The 12,532-nt window shown below is 39.5% G+C and overlaps 1 protein-coding gene across 2 annotated transcripts; it reads left to right on the forward strand.

The window, feature by feature from the left end:
* Positions 1 to 8,818: 8,818 nt before the first annotated feature.
* ccdc28a (coiled-coil domain containing 28A) lies at positions 8,819 to 12,092 on the forward strand. Of its 2 annotated transcripts, none has more exons than XM_049570387.1 (6): positions 8,819 to 8,968; positions 9,203 to 9,395; positions 9,542 to 9,723; positions 9,915 to 10,069; positions 10,425 to 10,447; positions 10,846 to 12,092. In XM_049570387.1, the coding sequence occupies exons 2-6, from the start codon at positions 9,232 to 9,234 to the stop codon at positions 10,898 to 10,900; spliced, it is 579 nt and encodes a 192-aa protein (XP_049426344.1). In that variant the 5' UTR covers positions 8,819 to 8,968; positions 9,203 to 9,231; the 3' UTR covers positions 10,901 to 12,092. The 2 variants fall into 2 exon arrangements, with proteins under 2 accessions (XP_049426344.1, XP_049426345.1); XM_049570388.1 differs by having other exon boundaries at positions 8,954 to 9,093.
* Positions 12,093 to 12,532: the final 440 nt, after the last annotated feature.

The raw sequence follows: 12,532 nt of genomic DNA on the forward strand, positions 1-12,532 counted from the left end.
CTCTCAGCATATAAAGCCGTAATAAATAAAATTCTGATAGTAAGGAGGATGGGGAATGAAGCCAGACAGTCATACTGAAGCTCAATAGTTTAGCAATTCAAATTCAAATCCCAGTTTATTCACTGTTTTCCAAAGTTTTCCATGGGGGCAGCTTCCCTCGCCTTCTCACATTTACCATCCACTGTGTCTTCATTACGTGCGTTTGATTGGTAGGTGCATGAGTGTTTGTGCGCACACACACTTACATGTGTCGGTGTGTGTCTGTGTTAGCTCTCCTCTGTTTGTGCAATTGTTTGCTTATGCATGTGCGCCCCGAGAGCGTATGTGTGTGTTCTGACTGCGGGTGCATTTTATGATGTGTACTTTTTTTCTCTTCCTAGTCCAGGAGTCCCCGTCAGGACCCCTAGACGTCCCTGTGCCTGCCTGCCAAAAACGTCTGCATCTCCTGGACCCCCTCGAGGCAGGGGACAGCCAAATGTCACTTGGACCCTCTACAGAGTGGTGAGTGGAGGACAGGAAGAGGCGAATGGGAGAGAAGGGAGGGGAAGGAGGAAGGAGGAGATGGGGGATTGAATGAGAGGGGGACGAAAGTTAAAGAGGAGATACGAGGATATGTGAAAGGGAGAAAAAGTTTGAGACGACAGGTGGATGTAAGGAGTAGGAAACCACATTAATTTAAATGATGTTTACTGACTACAAATTTATATACTTTATGTTGCTGCTGATCAGTGTCCATAAATTCTTAGACTGATTTGCTTCCTCTGAGACAGCCAGTGGTTTTTTGCAGGCTGTATGAAAATGCTGAGACTTTTGTTGAGATCTTAAATGTTGCACTTCATTGCAAGTCCGAATTTGATAATCCCAAGTCGGTATTTCTGATCTTCCGATCTAAATGTGCCCCAGTGCATCTGCTCAGGAAAACACGGTCACCTGGAACAAACTGACCCAACAAACATTGCCTAGATGGTGTCCCTGGCCAAAAATGGTCCCAGTCAGATGCCAAAAACTGCAACGTGGTTATGAAGCAGGCAGCCCGATGGTGACGCTGTTTCCACACATAATAACAGTCCATTCAGACCAAGTGGCGACCTCTGGGGCTGAAAAATGAAGCCAACGCAAGTGCCAAAAGCTGCAGTTCCTTGAATGGCCACTTGAGGCTGGCTCAAAGAGTGAGTCAATCCCCATAGACCCCCATATTAAAATGCCCAGCTGTACAACAGAAATAAACAGGTTTACAGTCTGGTACAAAAAACTATTTTTGTCTCTCTATAGCTAATTTGCCCTCTTTATGGCAGCTATACAGAGGATGATTTTTTATACAACCCAACCGTTTGCTTTCTGTCAGGGTTAACATTGCTCATAATTAAGGGCGGGCCGCTTTGAGTGACAGGCTGTTTGCCAATAGTGTCCTCAGCTTCTCAGTCAGATCCACCCCTCACTCCTCCACTGCGCCAGTGGAGGAGTCCAGTGGAGCCAGTCCATATGTCCAAAGTCACCAACTTTGGACATATGGACGTCCAAAGTTGGTGACTTCTGGCTTCAAAACAAGATGGCGACGCCCGAAATGCTGAATTAAAGGCTTCAAAATGGGAGTTCACAAACCAATGGCTGACGTCCATTATTTTTTGAGTCTATAATTCAGACCCTCTCTTACAAACCAGGAAATATTGATTTTATTATTGCTATGAAAAGAGCAAATGCATCTTTTATTTTTATTTTTAAATACAACACTTTATTGACAATTTATTAGTTTGGTTGTGAAATAGCTGTGGTCAGATGGCCATACTGTGACGTCTAGATAATCTAATCTACCAACACGTTTTAAGCTTTTGCTGTTTGTAAGAGTCATAGGTCTTTATCCAGGCTGTCATTGATTGCATGTCCATGTAAATAGAGAGTTGTGGTGGATGAATGGAGGAAGCAGAAGACTTTCACTGAGAAGATTCTGGTTTGAGTCCTTTGTGGGTCAACACTAGTTTATTATTTGGTTGTGTCAACATCATTTTTCGATGTTGCTAGGATACATGAGAAAGATGTCCAGCCGGAGGCCGGGTAATGTTGCAGAAGTCAGCACAACCTTCATGTTTGCACTATTTTTAACCATAACAGGATGTCTTGATTGGCCATTCAAGCAAGGTTCATTGGTGTCAGTGTTTGCTGGGAATGGAAAGTCTGAGCTTCACAAGCATCTACAGAGGACCCACATCAAATACCACAGCACACTTTGCAAAAAGAAGCGGGGTATAAACACACAACAGCTCAAAATTGTGTAAATGGGTGCCAAGCGTCATAGTGTGACTCACAGCTACCAGTATACAGTTGTAGAACTTGTGTGCCTTCGTTTTGCTTTGGAAAGTCTATTCATTTTCCTCTGTCAAGATCAACACATTCTCACTCCAGCCTCGGCACATATGGACGTGTGGTCATGGGTTGTCCACATCAAGATATGACATGCGAGGTACCCTGGGTGCATTGTTTGTTGATGCTCTGGGACGCCGTGTCAGTTTCAGCCTGCCCTGCATCATGCCAACGTGAAATTTGTTTTTTTCATCTGTCTCTCATGCGCGAAGTCACTGACCAAGTGCCAGTTTTCAACGACTTCAGAGTTACACTGGATTGTCAAGATCCTTAAAAGGTCTATAAAAGCATAAAAATTCATTTCAATGTTGTTAAAGCATGTTTTAAAACTTAAGTACTACTTAAAACTCTCCATAAAGTTATAATGAAATAATGAAAAGGTAATTCTGCTTTCGGTTCACTGTGTGCGCCGCCGTGTTGCTGTGACATCAGGCATGTTTATGTAGACAAACGCAGGTTAGATGGATCTTTCCCAATCCCTCACCCTGATAGACGTACGGCGCCATCGTGGGTGGCAGCCTGCCTGCTCTTTGTCATCTTGTGTCTTCTTCACTCTTTTTTATTTTTCTTGTAAATCAAATTAGTTAGCTACTTTTCTTGACTTAGTAGAACAATATGGTGTCCCACGCTAGCTTTTGTTATTCTCACTATTGGAGTTCTTTTATCATGCTTGACTCCCGTCCTGGTGGAGGCGACCCAGGGCTCCATTGTCTATACCAGGGATCAGCTGATTAGCCTACAGTGCAGCGTGGCCAATGGGCAACCTTAATCATGGGTAACATTGCTAATATTACTTTACTACTCTATTTTACTCTCTGACTGCTCCTGATAGTCAATGTTAAATTGAATATGATATAACAAGGAGAAATAGTATTGCACATGATTTGAGAATTATATTGTACTACATTGACAAGTGATCATGATATCGATATCTTCTTATCTTATCTCGGCTCGGCTTGTCTCAGCTCCGCTCCGCTTGTTTCGTCTCGTTTCATCTCATCTCGTCTAGGCTCAGCTTGGCTCAGCTCATCTCCTGTCAGCTTGGCTTGTCACAAGTCGAGATAACTTGGAATTCCAATATGAATGACTGTCGGAGGTCTGTATTTTTCAAAGCTCCGAATACAATCGAAGAAGATGTGTAAGATGTGATATTTGGTTCCCAAACATCAAGTTATTTCAATGAAATAAGCTACAAAACTAACTTTAAGGTTGCTTTGTAAGACCTGACTCTCCATCCTCTGTTGTTAGACCTACCTTACACTGACAAAAAACATTTGACGTGTTTTTGTCACTGTCAAATAAAAAAGGTGTGATATATTAAGCAAGTTTTAAATCTCTGAAATGAATTGGAACAAGTGGCTACCGGCAAGTGAGAAGTCTTCTGAATCACCGGTGTGGGTTTTCACTCCTTTACTTTTAAATGTGAAGAGAACAGCTGCCCAAATTGCAGGGCATATAGCATCAACTGTAACATATTAGATAGTGTGTGCTGTCATATGGCAATACAGTGTCGAAAATTACACCTGTAGTAGTTGTTTTAAGGTGTGCAGTTACTCTGAGAGGATGCTTTTCCACATTTGTTTGGTGTGTACGGTAATTAAATGTTAAATGCAGTGCATGCAGTGAAACACTTTGCACCACATGTAAAATCACGCATCTAAATTACTTTCTGTAATGTTTCTACAGAAGTCAGTCAGGCTTACAAAACAAATGCAGCTTTTTATTTTACTCTTTTTTTTCTGTTGCCCACCTCCCCCATTCATCTCTGCCAGCCCCACTCTGTGCATGTGAATGTGTCCCTTGCTCTTGTCCTTGCACGGGGGACAAATGGACGACAAGGACATGACACATAGAACATTTATTCATACAGTAGTTTGAGAATGATTTACTGTGGTCATTCTTAATAAGAAACACTCACTTCAGCTGTGCCTGTGTGTGTATTTGTGTGTGAGAGAGAGGGGTATATGAGGCAGGTGAAGGAACATGAAGGGATAAAAACATGTCTTATTCTGGGTCACAGCTGCTAAGATGAAAACACACGCGCGCACACACTTGTAACCTTCTGCTTAACCCTAATTCCCAATAGACCTGCGCACACACCCAGTGTCTACTTTACAAGTCCCCTGAGTGTCCTGTCACACTGGGGATATACAGTATCGAACAGGGATGTACATGGAACACGCACATGAATAGAAACAATAGAGCGGCCTTCAGGCTTTTACTCTCCAATTGATACCGCAGGAACATTTCTGCTCTGATTTATGGGTCAAGTCCACCGAGAGAAAGACTCCAACATGACAAACAGATTTAATTTCAGTGTGAAATAATGACATTGTTCATGACAGACAAAAACAGAAGCTCTTATTTATCTTAATAAAACCGTGTGGGCTCGTCACACGCAGGTAGATCATGTTGTATTTTCATGCTTTTTGTTTCATTTATCTAAATCACTTTTGCTCCCAGATTACAGTGTCTTCTGCGGCTAAAGTGAATCTGTTAAAATGCTGGAATAATGTTGCATTAGAAAGGCAGGTAACTTAGAATTAGCAGTAAGACGGGGTGTGTAATTAAACGAGTTGTCATTCATTTACAATCCAATGCATAATTTAAGCAGCCGCGCACACGAGAGAAGAATGAACTGGCTGTAACTAGTAGCTAGCTCTCCAAACTGCACCTACACAGCAATTACGGATGAGAGATAGGTGTATGTGTTTCTCTATGTTCATGTGTGTGTGTGTGTGTGTGTGTGTGTGTACATCCACTAAGTTAATGGCTGTGTGGACGCGACAGTCTAAATGTGTTCATCTGTAACATTTTATCCTGGTTCACCTCACTCAGCCACTGTCACGCAGCAAATACACACTCAGGCACACACATGGGTTCACAAAGCAGGAAAGGGTAGGAGGGAGAGAGGAGGGAAAAGACACAGCAACACAGAGAGGAGAGAAAATGATCCGCCAGCATGAGGCCATTTTCCTCAGCAGGTACTTTTCCCAAAACTTTGGAACTTTTTCAACAATTCAGGGAATTTTTCCATTTTTTCTCCCCCTTTTTAGATGGTTCACTGGTCACGGTACTGTCCTAAAAATAAAAAGGTAATGGCCGATAAATGCTTCAGCTGATGTGGTAATGGAAGGGCTGAACAGTGCTGACTATTAAACAATAAAGTCATGAGAATCTCATACACTGGTCATTATTAAGTATTGGCAACCGGCTGACTGAAAAGACAGATTGATAACAAGTAATTAAAAAGTCTATCAAAAACCATTTCAGTTCGGCAGTGCCAGGTATAACTCAAGAAACTGGAACAGAAAAATTTTGATTTAAAAATACCTCCAGAATAGTAATCACTGTATTTTATATTTCATAAAGAAAAATAAATAACACTTAACAATTACATTATTATATTATTATATAACATTTATTATTATTATCATCATAAACATACACAACAAAAATAAATGATAAAATAAAATAAACACAAAAAATAATATATATTACAAATATAATAATACATAAAAATAAATGAATAAAATAAAGAAAATAAAATTATAAAAATATATTTAAAAAAATAAAAATGGTGTGGAAAAAAACATTTTAGTTCACTTAAAATAAAAACCAGACTTTAGAAAAAAAAGAACAAGAACTTACTGAAGCAATATTATCTATGAACAAAACTAACTAAATTAAATAAAAATATACAAGAAACATCTTTAGTGTCTGTCAGTTTGGTTTAATTTGTCAGCACAACAAGCATGAGGAGGCATTGGTGCATAATGTCTATTGAGACTGGGATGTCCACATAATTGAGTCAGTTGCCTTTATATTGAAATACATCTTCTGTACCTCTTAAATCTTTCTCTGATAAATACCCCTCATATTATCATAAAAAACTAATACCGAGACTAATGAAAAACTAAAGTAAAACAAGCAGACCAACTCTGGGAACTAACTGAAACTAAACTGAAATTGAAAAAAAAAAAAAAAATAGAAATGAAAACTATTGAAAAGTACAAAAATATAGTATAGTCCCAGTATAGTTTCCAGGATCCTATACTTTTTTTTAAATCGTTCTTGATTTCATTAGAAAAGCTAATTTTAAAGGACATTTATTGACCCTTGGTTCTTGAAACAGTAAAAAACTCAGTTAATATGCTTCATTAGGACTGTGTGGGTGTGGTTTGATCAGATAACATGAGCAAACCACTCCACAGCCATCATCGATATTTATTCAAATACAGCAAAATCCTGATTGGTGCCCACTAAAAATAGGTGAGAAGAGCACAGAGACAAACAGAACAACAAATCTCTCACATAAAGTGTGTTAGTGTAAGTTCCTTATTTTTTGGGTGGTGAACTGATCAACTGTGGAAAGTAAGGACAATTTTCCAATAGGATAGCCATATAGGACTAAACCTTATCAAAGCATGTATAGTGGGGAGATGCAGGAACATTTAAACCCATGTCCATCTTGATGTAAAGCAACAGCGATAAGCACTGATCCACCGAGACACCGGAATCTGATAGAATTTACTGAAATATACATGGAAATCCTGCTACGACTTAGGAGGAAGCAGTAATCTGTGTTAATGTGACATTTTCAGTGAGGAGGCCACACACTCTTACATCCAGACTTTTACTGTTGCATTATTTCCTGAGCTATGAATCCAAGAGTCATCAAAAAGTCAGATTGGTCTCAACATGACAGGTGGTTCCAGAATTTGGCCAGTAACAACAAAATGACTTTTACATATTTATATTTATGCTTTTTATTTGTTTTAATTTTAGATATCTTCAGTGGGAACTTGTTTTGCTTGACCCTCAGCATGAAATCAGAGCTTTGAGCTGCAAACCAGAATTAATTTCTGTTACAGATGAAACATTTATCTGATGCTTTCTGCTGCTTATTCCCCCTCCTGAGTGACTTATAAAGGCCATCTTGTAAATACCAACAAGACAACAATAATGCAAAGGCAAACACTGAAAATGAGAAAATTTTTTCCTTGGATGTCGGTAAAAGTGAATAAAACCAGCTATTTGTGCAGCTATTCAAGACTGTGACTGGAATAGCATCACCTACAGACCCCAAAACACGCAGACCTCATTCAGTGAGAGAATATTTGGTGTACACTAATAAAGGCTTGAATGGTGCTCTGGAATTCAACTAATAAGCATTTTGAATGTAGTTTATGTTTATGAAAACATTCGCAGTTAATTAAAATGTACAAAGTGCCCCTTTCAGCATGTTTATCAGGTATTAATACTTTATTAATTTAGATGAGGGAGAGGGGGATCATTGGGTGTTCACTTATCTCCCCCTTGTGGTTGTTTATTGCAACTACATGTCAGTCACAGTTCACTTTCACAGGGAAAATCCTCTTTGAGATTAAGATTTTGGACAACAGGCTTCACTCTGTAGACATTTTGTTTTCTTCTATCCCACTAAAACCACCATGGTCATGGTAATATAATTATGATTAACTGTTTTTTATTTGTATGTCTGGAGTCATGTTATCAGCTATAGTAATGAACTAAAGTCATGTTTTACAATGCCAGTCTGAACTTTTGAGTAAAAGTAATTAAGTCCTAGGCCTTTTGTTTTTTCACATTTTTTTTTAATGTCCCCAGAGAGCATTTTTTGCTTTTTTCTTTTTCTTTCTTAAATGGTTAAATTAAGAAACATCATGAATAAAAAATTATTAAAATTAAAAATTCAAGTTACTTAAGTGCACCTAAGTGCTTCACAAGGACATTAAATACAACAGAGGCATGATCGAATAAAAACACAGGAATTATCAAATAAAAGTAGTCATAAATAAGAGAATATAAGTACATTAATAAAAGTGTACAATATCTCCATAAAATACACAAAAATAGTAGTGCACAAACAACAAAATAAAATACAGGGACATTTAAAATAAATAAACAAATCAATTTAAACAACAGTGTGGGCAGGCATGTCGTCATTATGGACAAAAAATAGAAAGAAAATGTAGGCTACAACATAGAAAGTGTCTTGTAAATGTAAGAAAGGGGATTACGAAAAAACATATTTCTCAGTATTCGAGTAGTTTTGATTTCGATGATTATTTTGGATCATTAATATGTCTTTTGTATTTTTAATGCGTGAAATAAAGGGGGAGATTTATAAAATCCCCATTTGTGTTCATATTATTTTGCCGGCAAAGTCCTACTGTTCACAAGATACCCACGGCCGAGTTTGAGCTGTGTTCCAATTCGTTGTGAAGGAACCTCTGAGAGACACTACGCAGAGTAAGTGGGAAACTCTCGTGAAGTTATGGTAGACTTTTAATAAAAATAAGTACTCTTGTGATATTCCAAAAGTTGAGAATACTGTTATTTTGCCACCATGTTAGGTGAGATGACATACTGTCTTTGAGTTCATAATGTAGTGCAGTACAAAGAGATTTGGAATTCGGCCATGTTTGGGTGCGTTGCGTCCCACCAAAACAGGAAGTTTTCAGAGTTTCCAGGTTAGCTAACTAGCCTGCGGGGTACATACGTAGTTTTATATGATTCAATAAGTGTTTATATCGTGTGGAATATCTGTCAGTGCCACAGACGGCTAACCAGGAGCTCAGCAGCAAGTGTGAGTGAATGTGTCCTTCGGCGTATGTTCGAGGTGTTTTAACTTAAACGGCCACTATTTTCTGAGTCTGGAGATTAGCCGAGTAGCTAGCTTCTAAGCTAACGTTAGCTTGGTCACGAACCACGGTAATATCTATTGGGGTGATGTATCTGCGTGATTAGATTGATGGTTCTGGATTGAGTTACAGTGCTGTCTGCAGTGTCTGGTGTCAGCTTGTCGTGCTTTACCCTCTAGCTAACCAGACAGCACCGTAACATGAAGTTATGGAGGAACGAAAGCTAAAGCGAAAGAGTCCCAGGACCTCCACCAGCACTGCGGCTCCAACCGGTGGCTCTGGCCGGAAGAGCAGCGCTTCCTCCGGGGGACGGCACGCAGGCTACGGCCAGAACGCGGGGACTCACTCCAGCCAGAAGAGCAAAAGTAGAAGGTAGTAACTGCGCAGATTTCACTAAGAACAGCTCCAAATCATGTTTTTGTTTTCCTCAGCATTTAATGAATGCAAGCATGTGATGTTAGTCAGATCTGATTATCACTCCTTTATAAGTGCTTTCTGTCGTTCCTGTCTTTTCCCAGGGCAGTTAGAGATAAACCCAGGCAGCATTTGGGTTTAGGTGGCAAATCCAGTCAGAACCAGGGCCAGGCAGCACCTATCATCCAGCACTCCTTTCTGACTGATGTCTCAGATGTACAGGAGATGGAGAACGGCCTGCTCAGTCTCCTCAATGACTTCCACTCAGGGAAACTACAAGCATTTGGTAATTTGGACTTAAAAGGCACTTCCCATCAGAGCACACACTGTCCCACGGATGTCTTAAGATGAAAACAACAATGGTGTTTTAAATCTAGATGACAACTTACAGAAATGTTAACTGACCCTGTAACATCTGCCGTAAACGCCCAATAACCTCTGATTCTTAAACTGAATTGTTTCCTGTCTCTGTGTCAGGCAACGAGTGCTCCATTGGGCAGATGGAGCATGTGAGAGAGATGCAGGAGAAGTTGGCCCGTTTGCACTTTGACCTCTACGGCGAGGTGGATGAAATGCCTGAGGACCAGAGGAAAATGGCCTGCGACACCAACATGGACAAATTACTGCTGAATGTAAGACTGCAATAACATTATTTGTAAAAATGTTACCTATGTTTGAGTAGCAGCATTCTCTTTAGATACCCAGATATCTAAATTGTTGGTGATACAGTACATTGAGCTTATTGTACTGTTGCATGTACTTAATGCCGTCCCGGTAAAGCTGTCCATTGATGTGCTGTAGCTACTTAACATCCCAACAAAGAATTAGCTGCTTGTTCCTGTTAAAGTGTTAAACTCTTTAAGAGTTTAGTTAGCTGCTTATTGCATGGAAACAGGATAAAGTCTTGAAGGTTCTTTATGGTGATCAAAGTTTGCCACACAACTGCTGATATGTATAACAAGATCAAAATGTTCCTTTTCTCCACAGCTGGAGGAGCTGAGTTCTTCTATGTATCCTTTTGATATATAACATTCACTAGTTTTAAACGTAGGGGCTCTCAATCAAAACAGTAACAAAAGGTGAGGAGTAATGCTGCCATGGCAATCAGTTTCTCCTAGTTAAGATTCCCTTGGTGCTCATTATTAAGGAGATTTTAATTAGGAATCGAATTATCTGCAGAGGTCTCCACCTCTTTAAAACAAATGGACGAGGTGAAATAAACTGGTAAAAACACTTAGTCAAGCATTTTCACATTGAAAACCAGTGTTTCTCTGATTCTGCTCAGCATGGCAAAGGCTGGAATCTTTGAGGCATCCCTCAACCCTCTTTGCCTTCAGGTTTCTTGTCCATCCAGCACTGATCTTGTCCAAATCTTTGGCCGTGTTCTTCCTTTACCGTGCCTCTCCAGTCAGAAACTGAATCTCGCCGACTCCCAAGAGATCCCAAGGACTGCCAGTATTTGATCCTCTTCTCAACCCCATCTGACCCAGACCCGTGCCACCCTGAGGGGCTGCACTTGATAAGGTTGAGTTGAAGCGAGCCTGAGGCACAATTTCTCTTAAGTATTGTGGCAGAAATGGCAACAAAGCTGTTCACCAGCGTTCACTGTCTGCACAGGGCAATGGATGTATTGCAAGATGTCATAACAGGGATGCACCAACAATGTTATATTTCACTGCCAACAGTGAGTGCTAAAGAAGGTGGCTAATATCAAGTAGAAATATTTGGTGCATCCCTGTCGTGGAGTGTTTAAAGTCAAGTTGTAGGCAGTTCACTTATTACCAAACAGTCTAGATTTGCACTGCATTGCTAACCAAAGTGATACTGATATGAAATACTCACCTTGTTTTGTCCAAGGGTTGATTTATTCACCCGTCTATAAAAGGACATTTTCAGTATTTTTTTATCAGCTTTGTTAAAAGTGAACTGACCGCCAGCTTGCTCCTTTTTTTCAAACATGTATAAACTCACTCTGTTGCACTTTGTCTTATCAACTGTCACAGGTCAGTGTTTGTAACATCACAAACTAAAGAATCAGAGCCAGACTTATCAAAGTATAGATACAGATATTATGTTTATAACTGTTTCTCAACATATAGCTTTAAACAGTTTTTATCTGAGACAATAAAAACCTCTAGAAAATTAGATGAAATTCTAATTAAAATCATTAATCGGCATAAGAATGAGTAAGAAAATAAGCTGCGACCCCAGTTTGTGATTGACCATATGATTCCTTGCTACATGTGAGTGGCCTGATATCACCAACATCATCCAACACCTCATTCAGTGTTGAATATATTTGCACATGTCCATGCAACATGCGAAGCACACGGCACATTATCACAGGTGTGTCCGTGAGACGCTGGAATGACTAATCAATCCAAATGTTGACATCACAACCATGCCTTAATTTAATTTAATCATTTTTGCCTTACTGGTTTAACCTTTGAATCAACTCACATAGAGCAGGTCTGGATTCTGTGTTATGAGATGGTTTAATCATTTGATGCTGCTTTGATTGTAAATCCGACTTTATTTTATCACTTCCTGTTTTAACCAGTGTTGTCGGGGGATGTGGGGTTATTTTTAAGTGTTTTACTGTTTTGACTGTTTGGTGATTTTACTTTTATTGACTTAATAAATGTGTTGTCTGAATCTCTTGGCTTTTAAACCATCCATTTTATTTAAACCATCCAAAAGGGAATGGTGCCAATAAGTGACTCAATTTATGAATCCAAATGTCAGGACCTGCAGCGCTCACAGACTTGCAGACTTTGTGGGTGTGTTCCGGGGAAGTTTGCAAGTGTTGCAAGCTGTCCAAATCCACAATTTATCTAGTCCACAGGGGACTTCAAGCAGACTTTCTGCAGACAGCACCAGGCGTCCCTGATTTATATACCCAAATTTCATCGCAATACAGACATCATGGTGCAGTTTTTTGCCTGCAGACTGAAGAAGTAGTACAGTTAATGCTTTGATTAATTAACTGCATCATAATATGAATGGATTTTAGCATGTAACTACAGATTATTGATGGACATTTTGCAGTCCAAGTGCATCTTGCAATCCAATATGATGCATTTTGTATTATCCGT

Source organism: Epinephelus fuscoguttatus, linkage group LG24, assembly GCF_011397635.1.
Source record: "Epinephelus fuscoguttatus linkage group LG24, E.fuscoguttatus.final_Chr_v1".
NCBI classification, from domain to species: Eukaryota; Metazoa; Chordata; class Actinopteri; order Perciformes; family Serranidae; genus Epinephelus; species Epinephelus fuscoguttatus.

What these genes read in the sequence shown, in the direction of transcription:
- ccdc28a (XM_049570387.1), top strand. Translation starts at nt 9,232, where the DNA reads ATGGAGGAACGAAAGCTAAAGCGAAAGAGTCCCAGGACCTCCACCAGC. An exon ending in AGGGAAACTACAAGCATTTG is followed by an intron (nt 9,724 to 9,914) that starts GTAATTTGGACT and finishes TCTCTGTGTCAG; the next exon opens with GCAACGAGTGCTCCATTGGG. An exon ending in TGGACAAATTACTGCTGAAT is followed by an intron (nt 10,070 to 10,424) that starts GTAAGACTGCAA and finishes TTTTCTCCACAG; the next exon opens with CTGGAGGAGCTGAGTTCTTC.